Raw genomic sequence first — 24761 nt, 5'->3', positions numbered from 1 at the left:
CACCCCTCCCGCCCCGCCCCGCGCCGGCGCGCTCCGACGTGCCCTGGAACTTACCCTCCCTCGGAGACCAGCTCGCGGGGACGCGGGGCTGCTGTGGCCGCCGAGTGAGCGCTCTCCAGGCACGCGTAGCCGTCGCGCGGCCGCGGTGCGGGCTGAGGAGACAGCTGCCCGCCGGGAGGTCTCCGGGCCCTCGGTAAGGAGCCTAGGCGGTGGTCCCCGCGGACGCAGGGCCGTCGGCAGGCGCTGCACAAAGGCGCTCGGGGGTCGGACTGTGTCCGCAGAGGGCGGCGGGCCGGGGAGGCGTGCGCGGGGCGCAGGCGAGGCGAGGCCGGCCTCGGGAGGGCGCGCTTGCTGCCCCCGAGTGGGGTTAAATGGCCGGGAGTTGGGGCTCAGCTGTCCCCAGAGCTTCCCGGACTTCCTGTGTGAGGGCGGCGGGGAGGCGTGAGAGTGTGCGTGCGCCTAATGCGCGGGAGAGGCCCGACCCTTCCCCAGGTACCCCTCCCCAGGTCCCTTCCCCCACATTACTCCCCAGGTCTCCCTCCCCTGGTCCCTCTCCCCGGGTCCCCTTTTCAGGTCCCTCTCCCGTGGACCTCTGCCCTAACCCCTTCCCCAGACCGTCTGTCCCCGGGGCCCCCTCCTCTGGACCTTCTTCCTCCGGGCCCCTCCCGACCCCATTCTCCGGGACCTCGGGTCCCCCTCCCCCTCCTCCCGGCCCTCCTTCCCCGATTCCCCTCCCCCAGGTATCCCCCGAGGCTGCTACGCGGTGGACACACCTGCCACTTGGGCCTTGGCGGGTCACCGTGGACCTGAACCTGCGCACTTTCCTCCTTGAGGACCTCAGAGGTGTCCCGCCCCTAAGGAACACATTTGCTGCCCTCGGGCTCTGCTCACCAGAATCTCCTCAAAGTCCTTGAATAGGAGGGGGAAAAAAAAAAAAAGCCTTCGCTGCCAGCGCGCTGCCTTGCTCTTGCACTTGTTTTGTCTTCCGGAAAGGCCGCCCGTGACGTGTTGTGTCTTAAGTTACTGCAGACCCTCTCAGACCCAGCGGCCTCAAGGTGGTCATTAGATAGAGAGACACGCCCTGCAGTTGCAGAGGTGGCTGGTGTGGGCCTTCTTTTTTGCCTGCCCCAGCAGTTTAAAATGCTTTTGCAAAGGCATTGTCGTGTACCTTTAAAGAAAGTTCGAATGTCATTCCAAGTGAAGTGCTGTAGGTAAAGGTTTTTAAAACATTGGTTACACGGTTGTGCCTTGCATGATGGGTCGTGTTGACATGCGGAAGTAGATTTTATTGACTATTTAGGCACATATTCCTAAAGGAGCTATACTGAAGGAAGGAGCATTGAACAGGGACTCTCTTGGGTCCAGCTTGTGGAGGCGAGATCTTGGAAGACTCCGAATGTTGCAATGAAAAATTGTTTCCAAGTAGCTAGCCAGTAGTAGTGCCCCTTTTGTACTTAAAAAAGTTGAGAAATGGTGGCCTCGAGGTGTGTATTTATGTCCAGCTTTGCTTACCTGATATATAATAGGGTGTATTGCAGAATGGGTATCTTGTTTCTCCACTGCTCTTAGTACACAGTCTGGCTGCTCTATTTTTCTTCTACAGTTGCTTGGGAGACGTTTCAGCCTGGCTTAGGGAGCCTAAAACAGTACCTTAAAGACAGGCAATTGGGAGGTATACGTGAGCCATGCCTTGCAAGAGTTAGACCAGCAGAGCACATACTTTCAACTATGCTGGAGGTGTTTTCCTGTTCCAGAAACAGCATGATACTCTGTGTGTCTGTGTATATTCCTGTCCAAGTATTTATTGACAATCCCCTGTTCTTCATCAGTCATTGATGTTGGAGATTGCCCATTGAGTCAGGATATAACACCACCTGTATAGATTGTGCTTACATTATCATCAGTACTTTTTAAGTTTTTAAATATACTATACTGGTTGTGAGGCATAAATGAGCTATGTAAGTGCTGTAGAAAAAACCTAACATATTAATTGTAATCATTTGATTCAATTAGAAAATATGTTTAGTGCTTTTTTAAATAGACTGATAAAAAATGAACTGTACTCATGTAAGTCCTGCAAATGCAAATGACATTACTGAGAATAAGGGTGGTAATTTCAAATTGACTAGTGATCTATAAAATCATTACGTAATAGTACTGTTTTATTTATCTGAGAAAATTGGCATTGCAATTTTATAATAAATAGTGGGAGAGAAAAGTGAAATTAAATTTTTATGCTGTATTTAATAATTTTAATCTTACTTGGGGGAGGAGGTGCTGGAGGGTCTTGCACATTTGAGGTGAGCTTTTCTATCCCTGAATAACACTATTAGTTATTTCAAATCTGCTCCTTGCATAGAGTAAGTCGGATGTGAAAATGAATCTTTTTTTTTGGTCTTTTTGAGACAGGATCTCCCTGTAGCCCCAGCTGTCTTAGAACTCAGGCTGGCCTTGAACTCACAGAGGTCTGCCTGCCTCTGCCTCCGGAGTGCTGGAACTAAAGGCCACCACACCTGACCCAGAAATGAACCATTGTTAATCATAGAGACTCGTCGTATGTCAAGTCATCTTTAGGTGAGTACCCATTGGGCCACCATCTTTGTGACTTTACTTTTTTTTAGTTAACTGGCCTAATTTTGCCAGAGCCTTGTGATTGAACCATTTCCTTTATAATTTCATAGACCTAATGAGTGGCCTACAGTTTCAATTTGCAGGTGATTTGTATTGTATTTATTTTGTTGTTGTTGAGACGGGGGTCTCACTATGTAGCCTTGGCTGGCCTGGAATTTGCTTTATATTTGAGCTGATCCAGCAGATGCTGTTGCCTGTCTCTGAGCCCCTCTCCTGTAGATAACCTAGGGCTTCTTTAGCCCTAAAGTGCAGGGGAATCACGTCCCCTTCTAATAAGCCCCCTGGTCATATGTGTACTGATTCATCCTGCCCACTGACCACTATTGTGTCATAGAAAAATGCTGTCAGCTAACCTCTGATTTTAGTTTCAAGTACTCATGTTACAAAAAGTAAGTGAAAATACTTAGCAAAATGAATTTAGCTCGTACATTAAAAATATTTTAATATAATAACATGAAATTATGTTCTTTTTTGGATTAACTTTTTGATATCTTGTGTGGTTTTGCATTTAGAGCATTTATTTTATATTACCCACATTTGAAATTTTTGATAGGCACATTTTATAGGCTGTTGTACTATATTATCTGAGAGTGTAAAATATAGATCAGTGCTGTTTGAAGTATATTTTCAGATTAGGCCCAACATCAGCTCTTGGGAACTTGGTAGAAATTTCAGGGACTTAATTTCATACCGTCATTAGAATATCTAAAACTGGGGGGCTGGAGAGATGTCTCAGTGGTTAAGAGCACTGGTTGCTCTTGCTGAGGACCCAAGGTTGTTTCTCAGCCACCCACATGGAGGCTTGCCTTCTCTTAGATCGTACAGCTGAGTAGAGCCAAGTAAGGGGTGTTTGGGGCATGACTTGATTTTGTTTGTGAGGGTTTTTCTACTCACAACTCTTGCTTCTTAGAGTGCAGAGATTAATGGGGTGTCATATTTTAGTTTACAAAGTTCTTTTTTCTCTTCTCTCTGTCATAGGGAGCTTTTGGGTTTGTACTGTTTCCTTTGTTTTACTAATAAGATATCAAGGGAGCTGATAAAATGGCACAGTCCAGATGTAAACCTCAGGCCTCTGATCCTGAGTTGTGCCCTTTCACTTGTTCCACAGCAGAAAAAAGCATATTTGCTTGATATGGTGGCACACCTTTAATCCCAGCATTTGGGAGGCACAGGTAGGTAGATCTCTGTCATATTGAGGCCATCCTGGTCTACATAGCAAGCTCCAGGCCAACTGGGGCTACAGGGAGACTTTGTCTCAAACAAAATAAAGTGCAGTTTGATGAATAATTAGTAATATGTGTGTACCTGTGAGCATACCATGTTTAAATGTGATTTGAGTATATTGCATATATTAGAGCTCCGTCCTCATTGTGGTGGAGGTGATATGGAGCTTGCATTCTGTAGGCCACATGTGGCCCAAGATAAGCCATAAAGGTGGCCCGACACAGAATAATTAACTTAAAACATGAGATTTTTTTTGTATGTGTGTGATTTTTAAAATTCAAGTACACAGTTCTTGAGCATGCATTTTGTAGGTGCTAAACATCTTGTTGCAATGTTGAAAAGTTGGACGTGCCTGTGAGAGGAAGGGCCTAGTTAGACATTATTAGGTATTGAGTGCACTGCCCTCAGAAGGAATTGATGTAGTTCTGGGATCAGTTAGTTTTTGAGGGTGTTTGGTAAGAGAGCAAGCTTGACTCCTCCCTGTCTTCCTGCTGTGTGATTGCTCCTCACACTTATGAATGCCTCACCATAGCCTGGCCTATGCCAGCACCATACCATTTAAACCCAGAACTGTGAGCTAAATAAATCTCTGTATGAAGTACCCAGTATTGTAGTAATGTAAAACTAAAACAGCAAGCATCACCATTATGGAAAGAGTGACCACATCTTCCACTCCCCCAAACCCACATTTCTTTGGAGTTTCTTTGAAGTTCATTTCCCTTGTTCCCTGGCATCAACTGATCTGCTTTCTGATAGTATAAATTAGTTTATATTTTCTAGAATTTTATACAGATGAACTTTCATGCACTACGTTGGGTTTTTTATCTCAAAATTGTTTTAAGATTCACCCAGTTTGTTGTGGTATTCATTCATCCCTTTTTATTGTTGAATGGTACTCCATTGTGGGTATACCACAATTAGTTTGACCATTCATTTATTAATTGACATTTGGACAGTCATCTGTTAATAAAGCTGTTGTTCTTGATAGAAACATACCTTCATTGTTCTTTGGAAAATACCTAAAAATAGAATGTGTCATGTGGTATATTTAAATTTGTAAGCATTTGCCAAATTCACACCTAAGTGGTTTTACCATTTTAGGTCTTCACCAGTCCCAGTTGATTCATATTCCCAGAAACATTGGTGTGGTCAGTTGAGGCCATAGTAGGTGTGTGGTAGTGTTTCGTTGTTTTTTAAAATTTCATTTTCCTGATGACTGAAGATGTTAGACATCTTTTCAGGAGTTTATTTGTCATCTGTAGAGCTTTGTATAATCATGTTCAAACTTTCTGTCTCTTTTTGTTGTTGCTGATTGTTTTGAGACAGGGTACCACTATGTAGCCCCAGACTGTATAGACCAGGCTGGCCTTGAACTCACAGAGATTCACCTGCTTCTAACAGTGATTATCTTCTCATTGACTTGTAAGGTTTTCATATCTACTAGATAAAGAGTTCTTTGTTGAAATATGTTTTCAAGTGTCTGTAGCTTGCCTGTTCAGTTTTTCAGTGGAGTCTTTTTAATTGGCCAGTGGGAGGTCTCTGCAACTACTGTGATAGAACCAGTTGTTTCTGCTGGGTATTATGACCTCTAAAACAGGTACAGTAGAAGCCAAATATAGGCGAGTTACAAAGTGAACTAAGGAGAGGAGCCTTAGTTTCCATACCTGTGAACTCTGCCTGTGGAAGCAACTTTCAAAGTCTAGAGCATCCTGTAGGTTAGCAATCTTATACTGTAGGGGACTAGCTACAAATACAGTCTTGGTGATGCACTACACTAGAAATGAAGGATTAAATTATTACTCCATTATTTCAAATGAGACAAGATGGACTTGGCTGGTTTTGAGAATGCTTAGCATCTTCCTTACGCCTTTTGTTGTCATAATCACTGCCACATGTTGAGGGATTCTTGAGGAGCCCTGTGAGCAAAAGATTTTTAATTTTCATGAAATTCAGTTTGAATTTTTGCATGCTATATTTTGTTGTTGTTATTAATCGGAAGAAATCATTGCCAAAGCTGATGGTGATGGTGCATGACTGTAATCCAGTACTTGAGAGGCTGAGACTATAAGGCTGAGGATGGTGAGACCATCTAAAAAAATCATAAAAATAAAAATCTTTGACAAACCAATAATCACTAATACCTAATACCTTCCTTGCTTGTTATAAGATTTTTAATGGTGTGGTTCTTTTTTTTTGGTCTTTTTTGCTCCCTGTAGCCCCAGCTGGCCTGGAACTCACTATGTAGACCAGGCTGCCCTTGAGCCTTGAACTCACAGAGATCCGCCTGCCTCTGCCTCTCAAGTGTTGGGACTATAGGCATGCATCACCACGCCCGGCACAGTGTGGTTCATTTTTAATTATATGTTGTATGTGGTATAAAGTCCTCCCACATATAAATGTCCAGTTTTTACTGTTTACTGAAAATGTTAGGCTGCTGAGAAGGCTCAGTAGGTAAAGGCATATTTCTAGAACATACTTGAAAACATATTTCAAACCTGAAAACCTGAGTTGGATCCCCTGGACTCACATAGTGGAAAAAGAGAACCAACTTCCACAAATTGTCCTCTTGACCTCCACATACATGCTGGCCATAGTACACATACAGATACATATACACTAAGTAAATAATGTGATTTTAAAAAAGAAAATGTTATCCTTAACATCTGAACCTTTGTTACATTTGTTGAAAGTCAATTGAACACATAACATGGATCTATTCTTGTAATAGATTCTGTTTGAATTCTGGTATGTTATTCACTGGTAGAGCATTTACCTAGCGTGGATAATAAGGCCCTGGTTTGGTCCCCAGTACCGTTAAAAATAACAAAGTCTTCTGGAGTGTTGGATTGAGTTGCAATGAATTTATAAGTGGACTGTGGGAGAATTGATAGCAACATGAGTATTTTGATCCATGATCATGGTACAATCTATCTCTTCCCTCTTCTTTCTCTATGTCTCTCCATATATCTCTCTGTGTGTGTGTGTGTGTGTGTGTGTGTGTGTGTGTGTGTAAAATGAAGTCTTGCTAACTTTGGCTTACACTGGCTTCAAACTCAAAGTCCTTTTAACTCAGTTTCCCAAGTATCTGGGATTACGTGTGTTCCCTACCATGTTGAGACTTTTCCATTTATTTGGGTCTTTTTAAACTTTGCTTTAGCAGGCCTCAGGTCTTTTGTCTTTCTAGTTCATTGTATGTGTTGCTGTTGTATATTGGCATTTTAAAGTTTCAGTTTCTGATTTCTTGTGTCTTATACAAAGGAACACACTTGATTTTTGTGTGTGTGTGTATATTTGCCATATGTAATGTGACTTCTAAATTTACTCACTAGTTCTATTAATTTTGTGGATTCTTTAGGATTTAAAAAAATTTTTATGTATTTTTTATGTGTATGGGTGTATTGCCTGCATGTAAGTACACCTGTGTCATGCAGTGCCTGAGGAGGTCAGAAGAGGGCATTGGATCCCCTGGAACTGTAGTTCCAGAAGGTTGTTAGCTGTCACGTGGGTGCTGGGAATTGAACCTGGATCCTCTGCAAGAGTAATCAGTGTGTTAACTGCAGAGCCATCTTTCCAGCCTTTAGGGTTTTTTTGTTTTTTTTTTTACACAGCTTATTATGTTCATTGCAGGGTCAAAAATTTTACTTGTCATTGTGTATCTGCCCCCTTTCTCATTATTTTACTGTCTTGGACTGTTGAGGATTGGCAGTCCAGTATGGAAAGACATAGAGAGAACTGACTCCTCCTCTGACTCCTCCTTCCTGGGCCTAAGGGGAAAAATTGTTTTTCACCAAGAAGTATAACATTTTTTAAAAACGCATTTATTTTTATTTATTTATTTTTTTATTTTTTTATTTTTTTATTTTTTTATGTGTATGAGTGTTATGCCTCCATGTGTATTAAGTGCATCCGTGTTGTGCAGTGCCCATGTAGGACAGAAGAGGGCATCGGGTCCTCTGGAACTGAAGTTACAGATGGTTGGTAGCTGCTCTATGGGTGCTGGGAATCAAACTTGGGTCATCTGCAAGAGCAGCCACTGCGCTTAATTGTTGAGCCATCTTTCCAGCCCTAAGACACATAATTTTAATTGTAGATATTTTATTGTAGATGCCCTTTGGCTGAGGAAACTCCCATCAAATTCCCATTTTTATTATTAGTTGATACTATATTCTATTAAATGTCTTTTCTGTCTTTTCTGATCTATCAAAATGATGATGTTGATTAACTGGTTTGATTTTTTTTTTTTTTTTTTCCTTCTAGTCCCTCCTTTCCTTTTCTTTCTCAGTGTCTTGCCGTGTGGTCCAGGCTGTTCTCAAACTTTCTGTTTGGTAGGCTTGCTAGGCTGGCCTGAAACTCATATTTTCCTGCTGTAGCCTCCTCCCCAGTGGTAGGGTTACAGGTGTGTGCCACCATGCCTGACTATGGTTTGGTATAGTAAAAGACTTTGGTTTTCTGTGTGCATGTACATATATATTCATGTTGGTGCTAGGCTAGGCATATATATTCATTCATTCATTCATTCATTCATTTAATTTGAGACACAGTGGTCTCCTGCTGAACCTGGAGCTCATTGATTTGGTGATTAGTTAGGCTGACTGACTTGTGAGCTCTAGGAGATCTGCCTGTCTCTAATCCCCGGAATGCTGAGGTTACAGAAACAATGCTGCTGTTTTTATGTGGGTGTTGGGGGTCCAAACTTGGGTCCTGTTGTTTTGTGTGGCAGACACTTTACCCATTGAGCCATATCCTCAGCACTGACTTTGCTTTTAAAGTTTTAAAGATTTATTTTTATTATGTGTATATATGTGCATTTGGGTGTCTGCAGAGGCTAGAAGAGAATATTAGATTCCCTGGAGTTGGAGTTACAGGTAGTTGTGAGCTGCCTGATATGGGTTGTTGGGGACTGAATTCTGTTCCTCTGTGAGAACAGAAGGTTGAATATGCTTAAAATTTCCAATTTCAACTTGTGGGTTTGTGTTTTCTTGGGTATCTAATTCAGGGCCTCATGCATGCTAGGCAGGCTCTCTACCACTGAGTTACACCTCTACCCCCATTTTAACCATGTTTTTAAAAAATTATTTTTATTTTATGTGTATGAGTGTATTTCCTGTATGTATGTGAGTGTACCATGTCATGTAATGACACAAAGGTCAGAAGAGGGCATCAGATTCCCCTGGAACTGGTGTTAAGGATGGTTCATAGCCGCCATGTGGGTGCTGGGAATCGAACCCAGGTCCTCTGCAAGAGCAGTCAGTGCTCTTAACTGCTGAGCCATCTCTCCAGCCCCCATCTTAACCATTTAAAATATTTTATTACTTTTTATTGTATGTGCATGAGTATAATGCCTGCATGTGGGTAGGTGCACCCGTGTTGTGCAGTGCCCACAGAGGTCAGGGTGTTGGATCCCCTGGAACTGGAGTTACAAAGGGTTTTTAGCCACCATGTGGGTGCTGGGAACTGAACCTGGGTCCTCTGCAAGAGCAGTCAGTGCTCTTAACCACTGAGCCCCCCCCCCCATTTTAACCATTTTTAAGTGTACATATCAGCGTCATCAGGTAAATTTGCATAGCTGTGTATTCATCACCATTATCCATCTCCAAAATATTTTCATCATCCCAAATGAAATTCTGTACCTAGTCAGATCCCCTGGAACTGGAGTTTCAGACAGTGGTTAGTCACCATGTGGGTATGGGGCTTGAATCTGGGTCCTCTGCAAGAGCAGCCAGTGCTCTTAACCACTAAGCCATCTCTCCAACCCCTATTTTGTAGCATCTTTATATCTTTCATATTGGCCATTTATATACCTTTGAGGAAAAAGTTCATGTTCTTCCTTATTTTTCCTATAGGTAGCTTTTGATGAGGTAATAGATACTGAAGGAGGAAAGACTGTTAACCTTTTGACTCAAGAAAGGAAATCTTTTTGTTCCTTAGACTTTCTACTAATTGAGTTTTTTGATGGGGTGTGTGTGTATGGTATATGCATGTGCATGTAACAGCCAGAGGTCAATGCTGGGTGTGTTCCTCAGTCACTTTTAACTTTATTTATTTAGAGGCAGTGTCTCATCTCTCTCAGGTGGCCTCACACTCTAGATGTTGCTGAGGTGTATGCCATCGCACCTGTATTATGAATTTATTTTTACTGTACTAAGGATCAACCTCAAGGCTTTGTGCGTGCTAGACAAGCACTCTATGAACTGAGCTACATCCTCAGCTCTCTTCACCTTATTATTTTACGATTTATTTTATTATTTTATATATGTGTGTGTATCTGCATGCATGTAGGTCCATGTGTGTTTCTCATGATGTGGTTGGCCAGAAGGGCATGTCAGATGTCAGATCTTCTGGAGCTAGAGTTACAGGTGGTTGTGAGCTGCCTGATGTGGGTGCTGGGAACTGAACTGGGGTTCTCTGCAAGAACAGCAGGCTGTCTTAACCACTGAGTAATCTCTCTAGCCCTTACCTTAGTTTTTGAGACAAGGCCTCTCACTGAACCTGGAGCTCTCAGCTAGACTGGCTGGCCAATGAGCTTCAGGAATCTGTTAGTCTCTGCTTTCACAGTGTTGAGATTACAGATAGGCGTGACCATGCCTGGCTTTTTTATTTTTATCTGGGTGCTGGAGATCATAACTTAGATCCTTACGCTTGTGCCACAGTATCCACTGAGCCATCTCCCCAGCCCCTACTAATTGAGTCTTTAATTCTGTAAGTTGTCTTCTTGGTATCTTACCTCATTTTAAAACTGTTTTAGGGTCTATAAGTAGATATGTAGGGATTAAAACCCAGCTTGATCTTCAGAGTTGGTTTTGGTTTGGAAGCTTTTTGTTAGGGTAGGGGCTGTTTTACTAGCATTCTGAGTTTGTTAAATGTTTTTGAATACAGCAGGCTTCGTCTATCTAGGTCAGTATTTACATCTCCATGTATAAAAGACCATTTTAAAATTAGTTGGAATGTTTGAAGTTGTAATGGAGAACCTTAGTAGATAATCCTAGTACATCTTAAATAATTTATTTTCATGAGAAAATTTGGCATTGTGATTCACTGTATAAATTCAACATTTAAAAACAAAAGGGCTGGACAGATGGCTCAGCACTTAAGAGCACTTGCTACTCTCCTATAGGATGTAGGCTTGGTTCTCAACACTGACATGATGGCTCACAGCCAACTCTAACTCCAGTTCCAGGAATTCTGGTCTCCTCGGGCAACAGGCACACACATAATACACTTAGGTACATGCTGTCAAATACTCATAATAAATAAATCTTTTGGGCTAGAGAGATAGTTCAATGGTTAAGCCCTCTTGTTGCTCTTCCAGAACACCTGAGTTCAATTCCCATCACCAAGGTCAGGTGACTCATAGTTATAACTAGCTCCAAGGGATCTGATACCCTTCCCTGGCCTCAGTGGGTACCCACATACATGTGGTAGACACTCACATAGACACATTCATATACACATACATAAAAATAATAAAACAAAATAAATGTAAGTTGACTTAATTCAGACTCTAGACAGTATAATGTTAAGATGATCATCAGTAGATAGTCATGATAGTAATTTAAATTATATTTCAAAATATATTTGTCTTGTGATAGACATTTAAATTGAGACCTTAAAACCAAGATGGGAGAAGTCAGTAGGGCACTGTATGATGTTCCATGCCTATCTTGTATATTTCCCTTCTTATTCCTAACTATAAAATGAGCCAATTTCCCAAAGAAGCCTTTACTTGAGAAATGCTTTTAGAAATCAAGTCTGAATCCTATGTGTGCTTGTTGCTCCTGGGGTACTATTTTATTGACAACAGGAGATGTTTGTATACTAAACAGTGTATATATGCATATTTGTTATATTTCTGTATACAACCTTTAGTATCTGTGATAAGCTAGAAATGAGTTCACCCGATGTTTCCGAGTTGAATCCATCATCACCTGGGTCACTCTAGCCTTCTCTGTGTGTGTCTGTAAATTCCCATTCTAACGTTGAGGAACCTGATGCCTTCCATTTGCCTAATTGTCTAATTCTAGGACAAATGTATAATAGTATCAGAATTTTAAACTTGTACCTTCAGGGAAACAGCTTAATCAGCTGGAATAGAATACTTTTTTAAAGACAGGGTCTCATCATATAGCTCTGGCAGAGGCCTGGAACTTGCTGTGTAGGCCAGACTGGCCCTCAAACTCTCAGAGATGTGCCTACCTCTGCCTCTTGAGTGCTGAGATTAAAGGCATGTCACCCTCCCTGTTGAATACAGTACTTTTATTTATGCAGTTTCTTTTGCCTGTGTTCTTATAGGTTTTACTTATTTGTAAAATAATAAAGTCAGTACTTTCCCTCATTCCATTTGGTGAGGTCATTTCATATATTTGTAATACACTTAGACTCTTATACCATCTGCCTTGTAACATCTGCTTTCCATCCTAGTGATCTTCCCCTGAAAGTGAATTTTTAAAAAAACTGGATGTAAAAGTTTGCTTTGTGTGGAAAGAGCAGTTTTCACAAAAGCACACTGTCCTGTATCCACTATCACAGCATAAGCAAAAGTTTTATTGTCCGGGAAGGCAGAGGCAGGCAAATCTCTGTGAGGATCTAGGCCAGCGTGGCCTACATTAGTGAATTCCAGGCCAGGTAGGGCTGCAGGAGACCCTATCTCAGAAAACCAAGGGAAGAAAAAAAGTTCCCACCCCTTGTGGTCACTATATGTATGATTTTGATTTTTCTTGTTTTGTTTTGTGTTTTGAGACAGAGCCTCACTCTGTAGTCCAGACTGTCCTGGAACTTAGTATCTAGCTCAGGCTGGCCTCTGAGCTTGGGGCAATCCTCCTGCCTTGGCTTCTTCAGTGCTGGGATTATAAGATGAGCCCCCATGCCTTGCTGATTTTCATTTTACCAGAGTGTTATAAATAGAGAAATCATTTAGTATGTGACATTTTCAGAGCAGCCTTTCACTGGTAATATTTAAAGTCCATACGTGATTTTTCTTTTTTTGGTTATTGTTTGTTTTTGTGGTTTGATACCGTATTTTGTGAGGGGGACAGCTAGTGATGGGTGTCTTGTAGCTCATGCTGACGTGTCACCCCATAGGTAGTCACAGATGACCTTGAACTCCTGATTCTTCTGCCTCTACTTCTTAAGTGCTACAATTATAGGCATGTACTACCAATTTGGCTCTTAGACGCCCCCCCCCTGCTTTTTTTTTTTGGAAACAGGATCTTCCTATAGTCCCAGCTGGCCTGGAACTCACTATGTAGACCAGGCTGGCTTTGTCTCACAGAGATCCTCCTGCCTTTGTCTCCTGAGTGCTGGGATTAAAGGTGTGTACCACCATATCTGACACTCTTAGTTCTTTTCTGGTCTTTTTGAGACAGGGTCTCCGTGTATCCCCAGCTGGTCTGGGACTCGCTATATAGACCAGGTTGGCCTTGAACTCAGAGAGATTCCTCTGCCTCTGCCTGTTGGGATTAAAGGCATGCACCACCACACCTGACTCTTAGTTCTTTTTAAAGTTAGGTTTTAATTGTTGAATTTTAAGAGTTTATTGTATGTTGTGCATACAAGTCCTTAGATAAGACTTTTCTTGCAAATATTTTGTCATAGTTTGTAGTTTGTGTTATTATTCTTTAGACAGTGTTTATCCTGGGCAGTTTTTTTTCTTAATGGCGCTTGTTTTATTCATAAATAAATTAGAAGGTTTTATGTACTTGAATTCCAACGTGCTATTTTGTTATGAATGATGAATCCCTTTAGAAAAAGAAAACCTGCAATAAGTTAATATCAAAAACTCCCATTACTTCACAGTTTTAAAAACTAATTATTTAATTATCTTTCATATTCTTTTTCTTTGGCAGGTCTCACTATTTATAGCTCTGGCTCACCTGGAACCTGCTGTGTAGAAAGGCTGACCTCCAACTCACAGAGGTCTACCTACCTTTGCCTGCTGAGTAAAGGGATTAAATATATGTGCTCCACCCCTGGCCTTATTTATTTTTCACTTAAGAAAAGTTTACTTTTTAAAAGATTTATTTTTATATGCGTGTGTATGCCCCATGCATGCAGAAGCCTGTGGAGATAAGAAGAGGGTGTTGGATCCTTGGAGCTGGAGTTACATACAGATGGTTGTGAGCTGCCTCATACGGGTCCTGGGAACCAAACTTGGGTTCTGTGGAAGAACAGTATGTACTCTTATTGCTGAGCCATGTCTCTAGCTTAATTTTTTATTTTTAATTGGGTACGTACACATGAATGCAGGTCTCTCTAAAGGCCAGAAGAAGGTGTTGGATCCCTTCGAACTGGAGTTAGAGGTGGTTGTAAGCCACCTGATGTGCATGTTGGGAACCAAATCTGTGCAGGAGTAGTACAAGGTTTTAACTGTCTAGCCATCTCTTCACTCCTCCCCCCATTTTTTTACGTTTTAAAATTGATGTAAAAATTATATGCATTTATGAAGTTCTGTGTGATGGATTGATACTGTGAAATGTTTAAAATCAGAATAAGCATATCTCCTCAAGCATCATTTCTTTTGAGTTAAAAACACCTTAAGTCACTCCTTCTGCATTTTTGGAACGCGCAGTACACTATTATCTGTCGTCACTCTTCTGTGCATCTGTACACTAGAATTATCTCTCCCATCTGACTCTGCCTGTTGGCTTTCCCCTGTCTCTCTCTTCCCTGTTACTCCTGCATTACTAACTGCTGTTCTGGTCTCAGTTTCTAGAGACATAAGTGAGATTGTGTAGTATTTATCTTTCTGTTGCCTGACTTATTTCACATAACATAATGACCTTTAGGGTCCATCCTGTTGTCACAGATGACAGGATACCATCTTTTTAAATTGCCAGATAGTTTATTGTGTAAATGTACCACATTTTTTATCATTTATCAGTTGGTGGAAACAGGTTGATTCATTTCTTGGATATTGTAAATAGTGCTGCAGTAAAAATAGTGCTGCAGCTGTTTCTTCAACACACTGATTTGAAGAAGTTAATTTTTGTAAAGTCCATTTTTCTCCCTCATGGATTATGAATTTGTTTTTATGTAAAAATCCATTTCCAGTTTGAATTTAAGCAGTTTTTCTCTGTGTGTAGGGTGGGGCATGTCTGACAGTTGAACCCAGAGTCTTGTACATGCTAGGTCCCACTGACTATAATTCCAGCCCCTGAACTACAATGTTTTCTACATTCTTGTAATAGTTCAAGGAAAAGTCATCAAGATTGCCCCATTTCTATCATTTGATGACACACAGCTCTTTAACACACCCCATGCAAATTTCCTTTTTATTGAAACATACTCGCTTCCCCAAATGTTTCCTTTGCTGTTCCTCATCTTTGTTTCAGATTCAAGTCTTGCTTTTGAAGGTCCTTCACTGGTTTTCTTTGGTTCTTCTTTACCACTTTCCAGCATAGAGTTACTTCATACATTCTATTTTTTCTTTTTCTTTATGGCCAGAGTGGTTTATGAGAGATGTCCTTTTCCTTTCCGTATTTGCCTTCCCTTCTTTACACTGCCTGTTTAAATTCAGATGAGTAATATTTTATATTGTGTATCTGTTCATTCTTAGAAAGTAGGGATCATTCACGTAGAAAAAAACTTTAAGAGCTGAAGAGCTGATGATTTGTTTAGTGTATAACTGAGAGCACTAGTTGGTGGAATAATTTCTTCTGGTACTTATGGAGTTGCTTACTTTTTTGGTTGTGCTCATTAAACTTAATTGATTTATTGGGTGCCTGTTCAGGCATCATTATTTCATTCTTATTTTTTCCTTTTGTGGTGCTGGGGTGCATAATAGGCAAGCATTCTACCAACTGTATATATAGTTTTTTTTTTTTTGAAAAGTTTAAAAATTAAATCAATTTATTAATTGACAGTTTCATACAGATTTGCAATACATTCAGGTCACACTCATCCCCTACCTTCATATCCCCATCCCACCCCCACTAGCCCCTCATCTCAGGTTATTTTATTTTTGGGGACTAGAACCCAGGGCCTCTATGTTCTAAGGAAATGTTCTACCATTGAGCTATATCCCTAGTCCTGTATTATTATCAGTTTCAAGCAAGTACTTTAAAAACTATGTGGAGGTCTTAGTGCCAAGAAACAGTGATTCAGCGGTATGATTTTTAGATTGCTTAATATTTACATGTTTGAAGCATATTAGCATTTATTGTTCATAGTATTAGAATTATTGAATATTTTGTACATACTTGGACTAGTCTTAAATTTTAAACTTCTTAATTATGGATGTATTTACTTAAGTTTTTGTTTCTCTTAAGATTTTATTTACTTGTTTACTTTGTTTTGGATATATCTAGTAAGATGTACTTGGCTAGAACAGATGTCCTGGGGGAGGAGGATAACATTTGCTGAGCTGTTTTAATTTATGGTAAGCTTCTTAGTACTTTACGTGAGAAAGACAGTTTTTAAAAATTGACGGAAAAAAAAAGCTATCAGATGATAAAGTAGCATGATAGAAAATTCTGAATCAGAGTTGGAGGTAGAGCATAAGATGTGACTGGACTCAGGAAATGGCTGAGTTGGTAGAACCTGAGTTTGATCCCCAGAACTCACATAAAAAAGCCAGGCATGTTGGTATGTACTTAAAATTCCAGTCCTAGGGAGGTGGAAACAGGCTCATCCCTGGGGCTACCTGGTCAGCTGGCCTAAGAGGTGTATTCTAGGCCTGTGAGAGATCTTGTCTTTAAAAAAAAAAAAAAAGGAAAGAAAGAAAGCAAACCCAAAATAAAAACACTAAGATGCTTGGCACCTGAGAAACTATACCTGAGGTTTTCCTTAGCCTCCATGTGCATGCACATACACAGACACACGCTCCCACATGCGTGTCTGTGTGTGTGCTGGTGGGTATGTAATTGCTTGTTGAAACATGAGGAGGAAATGATTCGAATAAGGGAGGCAGGAGACAGATAAGAGGCCTGGAAAGTGTATATGGATGATTTTGAAACTGCTGAGAAAAGCAGTGTGTGTGGGGGGGGCGGGGGGGGTGTCCAAGGCAGTAGATGTGCAAACACGAAAGTCCTGGTGATTGGATGCTTGGTGGTTTGTGTTTGGGGTGAACACAGATGGAGGAGTATGGTGATGCATAAAGAGTAGATCTCACTTAGAGGACTGTTCTGGTGGGAGAGCTCTGTAGTTCAATAGGCAAGGTCCTAACTAAAGTAACTTAGCAAGATAATCAACTTTCAGCCTAATCTAAAAGAAGACATATGTTGGAGACTAGAAGAAGAAACAAACCAAAGTCAGAACTATAAGCGTTTGTTTTAATACAACTTTTTCTTAAAAAGATTAAAAATAGAATTATTCACACAGTTGCAGATAATTTTTACTTAGCTCTATTTTTTTAGCACTGCCCCATGATTATCTTAATCTCTTTCAATTTATAAATTATAATAAGGTTTTTCATCTCATTTTTATTTTATCTAACTTTTCCTAGGCTGAGTTATAGTGCATAATCCCTGCTATGTAGCTTTCTTTTTAGTTTCCAGGGCTTTCCAGTTTCCTTCCCCACCTCTAACCTGTCTTGACTAGTAATTTCCCTTTAGCTCCTATTCTCTTTTCCGGTGGAGTCTACTATTGCTCATTTCCTCTGCTTTGGTATGTAACTACCTTCTAAGTAGATTATGTCATTTAGCTACTTCATATGCCTTACGCTCCTGCATCTCATTTTCTTTAACCAAAACTGTAGATTGAGTGCCTCAGGTTGAACTCGTGAAATCGACTTCCTTGTGTAATCCTTATCTTTCTCCGTAACTGCTCCTTCATACATATCTTTGTAGTCATTAGGGTAGGTGCAGTCATAAAGCCTGGCATAAAGAGAGTGAACGTGAACTGGCTTGTAACCCATTGCTGTTCCCTAGCACCACAAATCCCTCTCCCAGTAGCATGAAATCATACACTGTATGAGCAGTTCCAGTGTGTTTGAGCTATAGTAATCTTGTGAAAAATAGCTTCATGGTTCCTTGCTCAACTCTGTATCTTCAAAGATACTTCTTATTTTACCACTTCCCAGGGAAAAAGGAAAAACCACCCAAGAATAAATAGTTATGCTTCATGCAACAAAGGATGCATTGTGAGAAGTCATTGGTTAATTTCTTCATTGTTGGAACATTAGTGTGATTACACAGACCTGAATGATCATTGATGTAGTGGAGATGCAATAAGCACAAGGTGTACAAGTATGCTGCCAGCATTACATGGCATACTATTATAGGAACTCTAAAAGACATAAGTAGAGGACACTTAATAGATGAGAGATTCTAAAACATCAATAGAAAGTATAATATAAAAACACAACTCTGACAGTCATTTATTATCATCAAGTTCTTTTGACTCTGTGGCAGCACAGTAGGTGTGTATACATCAACATCACCTCAAACATGAATAATGCTTTATACTAGGTTTTAGGGTTCTAGGAAAGGAATTTTTCAGTTCTGTTGAAATCTGAGGGACCACCAATGTTTATATTGTCTGTCTTTGATTGAAATGGCATTATGACTCTGATTCAGTATGAATTTTTTTAAAAAAATGTATTTATTATTATTATTTTTTTATGTGTATGAGTGTATTGCCTGCATGTAGGTAAGTGCACCCATGTCGTGCAATGCCCAAGGAGGACAGAAGAGGCTGTCAGATCCCCTGGAACTGGAGTTATAGACAGTTGTTAGCTGCCATGTGGGTGCTGGAATTGGAACCTGGGTCTTCTACAAGAACAGTCAGTGTTCTTAACTGCTGAGCCATCTCTCCAGACCCTCAGTATGAACTTTTTAAAAAAAGATTTAGTTTATGGGTGTGCCTAAGTGTGTGTGTGTGTGTGTGTGTGTGTGTGTGTGTGTGTGTGTGTGTGACATGTTGTGCAAGTGCCCTGGAGTTGAGGTTACAGGTGGTTGTAAGCCACCTAACATGGTCTTCTCTAAGAGCAGCAAGTGCTCTTTACTGCTGAGCTGTCCCTCCAGCCCTCAGTATGAAAAGTTGTGAAAAATTTATGTGGAATTAAAGCATAAATTGACTGATATCCTGCTCATGCGTAAAAGCAGAGTTGGAAGCTCTTTATTGTGAGGGGCAAATTTGGCAGGATGGGGGTAGGATAGACACAGGTAGATTTTAGATATGGTAAACTATAGGTTTTCTAGACAACCAGCCACTTTTACTTGTTAATGTGTCAGAGACTAATCTTGAGGATCATCTCCTCTCCTTTTTTTCATGACACTGACTCTTGAAGAGTTTGGTTCTGTTATACAAGGGGATGTCTCACTTTCTGGATCTGCATGTTACTGAGGTAGCACTTGGGAGGCAGAGGCAGGCGGATCTCTGTGAGTTCGAGGCCAGCCTGGTCTACATAGTGAGTTCCAGGACAGCTGGGGCTACGAGGGGAACCTGTCTCAAAAAGACGAAAAAAAAAAAAAGAAAATACAGTGTAGGTGACATTCTGTACACTGTATTGTTATCACCTTTAGAAGGAAGGAGTATATCTATCTCATCAGTTGTCTCACTGTTCTTATTGTCCATAACTCCATTTCCAGGGTATCCAACTACCTCTTCTGTCCTCCTCAGGCATTGCATGACACAGGTGCATTTACTTACATGCAGGCAATACATACATACACATAAAATAAAAATAATACAAAGATGTGCCCGTTTGCTAGAGTAAAAAGTGAGGGATTTTAGGCCAGGCATGGTGGTGCACACCTGTATTATCCCAGCACTCAGGAGGCAGAGGCAGGAAGAGCTCAGTGAGTTTGAGGCCAGCATGGTCTACAGAACATTTTAGACCAGCCAGGGTTACACAATGAGACCCTGTCTAAGTCTCAAAACAAACAAGTAAAGAAAGGAATGTTGAAGCCTTGATGGTAGCAAGCACAGGCATTGGTCATGCTTACCTCAGTGCTTGTGTTGGAGGGTGGCACTGATGTGATGGGTGACACTGTCTTATTTCCTTCTAAAAAAAATTGTGCTCCCAAATTGTACACAACATCCTGTGTTTACTCTCTTTTAAGAAATCTTGATTATTAGAGATAAACAAACTTTTTCTTTTATTTTATAGGTTTAAATGTAACAGCAGATGTTTATATTCTTTTAAGGTAAGTTTTAATTTTTTTGAAAAAATGTTTCTGTATTAAATTCAGTATCTCATGTACTTTGTCTAGAAATAAATTTCAGTTACTGAAGTTGTATTGTAATTAATTTATTTATTCCCTGAGCTTATTGGCTTTATCATAGAGAAGAAACAGTCCTCAGGAAAATGATGTTTCTACATATAGTTTACAGTAATGTGCTTAGCACTTGGGTACTGAGGAAAATTGGTAGGTTGTAATGGAACCTTGAGTTCATACATTTTTGGCAAACCTGTTTAGTGTTGGCATCCTTGAGCATTAGTTTGCATATTGGTATTCAAGAAGTTTCAGACTTTTAGAATTTTTGATTTGTGATACCCAGACTGTACTATAAATAGGGTGGCTTTAAACAGCAGAAATGTACTCTCAAGCCAGGTTTTATAGTGCATGTCTGCAGTCTCTGCAGTTGGGAGGTTGAAGCAGGATCTTGAGATGAGGCTAGTCTGGGCTACATGATGAGACCCTTTATTCAAAAGTATAAAAGTGTTGGCAGTGTTTGTCCTCAAAGCGCTTCAGAGAAGACCCTTCCTTGCCTTACCATAGCTTCTTGGGGTTGCCGAGAATCCTTTGCTCTGCCAGTGTTTCCTTCTGTCTTCACATGGTTGTGGGCTTCTGTTTGTCTCTTACCTGTTTTGAGGTAGAGTCTCATGTAGCCCAGGCTGACCTCTATCTTGGTAGTAGCTTAGGATGACCTTGAACTTCTGATGTTCCCACCTCTACCTTCCAAATGTTAGAATTACAGGCATGAGCCTTTGTGCCTGGTTGATAATGTGTTGGGGATTGGACCCAGGGCTTCATGTGTGCTAGGAAAGCACTCTACCAACTGAGCTACATCCCCAGCTCCCTTCTCTGTATTACCTAAGTCTCTTGTCTCCTTCCTTTTATAGGAGTTGGGGAGATGGCTCAGCAGGTAAAGCACATGCTACACAAGCCTGAGGACTGCAGTTCAGATCTCTAGCACCTATATAAATACCTAATGGGCATGGCAGCCTACTTGTACTCCTAGCACATGGGAGGTAGAGACCATATCCTTAGAGCAAGCTGGCTCTGGGTTCAACAAGAGTTCCTGGAGAGTGATAGAGGAAAGATGCCTTGGACCTCCATGTACTCACACATACATATACTCACATGCAAACATGCATGCACACATACAGGAACACACATGACATAGTACATACCCAAAAAAGAAGACACTAGCATGTATGTTTTGGGGCTACCCCCATCAATTAGGGCCTTGTCTTAACTTTCCATCTGCAGAGACCATTATTTCCAAGTAAGACCACATTTACAAACCCTGAGGTTGGGACTAGAACATATCTTTTGTGGTACACAATTCGTACCAGTACAACAGTGCTCACGGTTCCAATTTGGATCAAAAATAACAGAAAGATGTAGATTATAATTAGAATGAAAGGCTTTTAATATAGGACAATACAAATGTTATTAGACATGTTTACTTTATAGGGCTTGAAATTTGAAGGTAATAATCTTTAAATGGCATGTATGATGTTTATGCAGATCACATCTAGATTGCATTAATGTTTTCTTTATTCCCTTTCTCCATTTAAATAAAATAGCTATATTAACCCAGAAAGCCATAAGCCATAATGTGGCATACCATCTTTTTTGAGAGTGGATATTACTGAATAAAAATGGCTGACAGAAGTGGGAAGATTGTTCCAGGACAAGTGTATATTGAAGTGGAATATGATTATGAGTATGAAGCAAAGGACAGGAGGATTGTGATAAGACAGGGGGAGCGGTACATCCTGGTGAAGAAGACCAACGATGACTGGTGGCAAGTCAGACCAGATGAGAATTCCAAAGCTTTTTATGTGCCAGCACAGTACGTTAAGGAGGTCACCCGCAAAGCACTAATGCCGCCTGTTAAGCAGGCAGTTGGACTGCCAAATAGTTCTATGAAAACAATACAGAGTATGCATCTTCAGAGATCAGCAGAGAATGTGAATAAAATGCCTGAGCTTTCAAGTTTTGGAAAGCCATCATCTGTTCAAGGAACAGGTCTTATTCGTGATGCCAATCAGAATTTTGGATCCAATTATAATTCAGGCGCCACACTCAACCTAAGCCTGGACCTGACCCATAATAATGGAAAATTTAACAGTGACTCGCATTCTCCTAAAGTTTCCAGCCAGAATAGGACACGATTATTCGGTCACTTTCCTGGGCCGGAGTTCTTGGACATAGAGAAAACTAGCTTCTCTCAGGAACAGTCTTGTGATTCAGCTGGAGAAGGCTCAGAAAGGATACATCAAGACTCCGAATCTGGAGATGAACTTAGCAGCAGCTCCACTGAACAGATAAGGGTAAGATTAAAAATAGTGATGAAACACATGTACCACCTTAAAAAATTACATGCTTAATTAAAATCTTAGGGCTAAGATTTGTTTTTCTTTATGATTTCAGAAAATATGGATTCTAGCCTGATTTAAAGAACAAGAAAATAAGTGAAATAACTTGTGAAATTCAAAAAGAATCCCTTTGTGGTTTTTGTAATTAGTGTTATGTTATTCATTGTAGGACTGGAGATACTTTTTAATATGGGAAAAAATTTCTCCCTATTGATTATGTATACATTAGGCATATATGCTTTTCTTAAATTACTTGTGATACTTCTTTTAGTAGGAAAAGTTTTCTTGTTTCTAGTTGTATTCATTTTGACGTGTTCCCAACAAAAATGTTGAGGTAATCACTGGCTGTATGAGGAAGAGACTGTTACTGGACTACTAGCTCTTTCTTATTGAAACTTACTAACCTTGAATACCAGTGTGGTGCTAATAAACCCCTACTTCTAGCCATATACTTGTGCCTTAAGTTCTAAGTATTTACCCTAGATTGCACTGAATATTAGCCTGGGAAAATGTGTTCCTGGTTTGATTGTTAATTGCTCCCCCCACACACTTCATTTTGAGATTATCTATGTCAATTTATTTTTCAAGTGAAGTAATTTGGGGGTGGAGGCTCCTTTGTTTTGAGACAGGGTCTCCCTGTAACCGCAGTTGGCCTGAAACGCACTATGTAGACCGGGCTGGCCTTGAACTCACAGACCTATGCCTGCCTCTGCCTCTGCCTCCCGAGTGTTGGAATTCAGGTGAAGTAATTTAAAAAGCACATACATGAAATAGAAACAGTATATTTGGGAAATTGTAATTTTAGGTAAATTTATTATTTCCAGTTTTAAGGAAATTAAAAAATAATCTTTTGGTCTAAAGTTCTGTTGTTGTCTTGTGGGTTGTTTTTGTTTTGTTTTGTTTTTTTTCTGTGGGGAGTCCCTCCCTTCCTTCCTTTTTGGTGCTGGTAACTTAAGTCAGTCTTGGGCTTAATAGGTAAGCACTCAATCAGTGAGCTAAATTCCTAACCCTTGTAATAAGGGTTAGCCACTGTCTTTGGTGGCTTTCAGTTTTGTGTGGTACTCTGTGTTTTCTGAAATTTTCATATGCTTAACTCCTTATAGAACCAGTAGAACTTTGGAAAGATGTGCTTTCTGAATGTTCTAGCCATCACTCCTGTTTCACAGTTAAAGTTACATTGCATACTTAGGGACATAAACAATCCTTGATCTTTCCCTGCACTGGAAGCTCTTGACTCCTAGCCATTCCTGGGCTTTAGCACTGTTTGAAAGTCCTATTAGAGATCTTTGGCCAACTCTCTTCCTACCCCTCCATGGCAGTAGTTTCAAACCATTTCCATTTCTTCATTTTGCTGGTTCACTTACATGCTCTGCTCTTACCAGATACCCCTTTCTTCTTCACAGCAAAAATAAACCCATGAAACTACTTAAGGGAGTACATTTTGAATAGAAGTTAATAATTCTAGCTTTAAATTTGAATCTGGTTCCAGTATTTGCCAGCTGTGTGCTAATTGGAAAATTACATTTTTTTTGGTTTGTTTACCTATCTACCTATCTACCTATCTATCTATCTACCTATCTATCTATCTACCTACCTATCTATCTATCTATCTATCTATCTATCTATCTATCTATCTATCTATCTATCTATCTATCTATCTATTATCTATTGCTTAGGTTGAACTCCAGGTCTTCATATATGCTAGGCAAACGCTCTACCACTGACCTAACCCCCTAATTACTTAATTAGGTTTACTTTATCTTAAAGGAGTGATCACAGGGTATTGAGGCATGTAGCAAGGGGCATTAGGTGTCTCTTAATGCTTAGTAAATTCTCAAATTTAGTGGCTTAAAACAGAGACCACTTATTTTCTCTCAGTTTCTGTGGGTCAGTAAATCAGCAGCTTAGCTGGATGATTCTGAAGGCTTGGGGTCTCTTGAGGCTACAGTCTTAGGTTAAGCCAGGCTGAGGAATTGTTTGTAATTGTGCCTCACTCAACATGGTGATGGTTAAGCCTCTTCCCGGCTGCTTGAGTTTCCCGACTAGCTTTCTTCAGAATGAGCAATCAAGGAGAGACAACATGTTAGAGAAGCTGTGCTGTCTTCAGTGTACTAATCTCAGAAACGCCATGCTCATATCCTGTTGATGCAGCTCAGTCGTCTTCTGTGGGAGTGTGAGTAGCAGGATTTTGGGATCAGTGGGGGACACCTTGATGGTTGTCAGTTAACAGGACATACTCAATAAATACAGGTGCCATTATAAACTGTAGCTGCCATTATTACTGTCATTTCTACTATTATTTTCACCATCAAATATATGAACCCCTGTGTCAGCAGTCACCTTTCTTCTGGTGCAGTACAAGCACTCCTGTCCTATCAAAGGACCCTGTCTTCTACTTGCTCTTTGTACTTTTCCATGT

The 24761-nt window shown here is 40.5% G+C and overlaps 1 protein-coding gene across 7 annotated transcripts in view; it reads left to right on the top strand.

The window, feature by feature from the left end:
* The first annotated feature begins 57 nt into the window (after window positions 1-57).
* Window positions 58-24761, top strand: part of Arhgap12 (Rho GTPase activating protein 12) — a 143109-nt gene continuing 118405 nt past the window's right edge. For 5 of the 7 annotated variants that reach the window (XM_008850544.3, XM_008850543.3, XM_008850542.3 and 2 more), the window contains exons 1-4: window positions 58-193; window positions 2410-2574; window positions 19901-19937; window positions 21548-22297. In XM_008850544.3, the coding sequence (XP_008848766.1) occupies window positions 21623-22297 (675 nt within the window). In that variant the 5' untranslated portion in view covers window positions 58-193; window positions 2410-2574; window positions 19901-19937; window positions 21548-21622. Of the gene's footprint in view, window positions 194-2405; window positions 2575-19900; window positions 19938-21547; window positions 22298-24761 lie in introns of all 7 variants that reach the window. The other 2 variants (XM_029554774.1, XM_008850539.3) reach the window with 2 other exon arrangements.

Source organism: Nannospalax galili, unplaced genomic scaffold (assembly GCF_000622305.1).
Source record: "Nannospalax galili isolate Female #2095 unplaced genomic scaffold, S.galili_v1.0 scaffold43, whole genome shotgun sequence".
Classification (NCBI taxonomy): domain Eukaryota; kingdom Metazoa; phylum Chordata; class Mammalia; order Rodentia; family Spalacidae; genus Nannospalax; species Nannospalax galili.
This window is presented reverse-complemented; position numbering and strand designations above follow the sequence as displayed.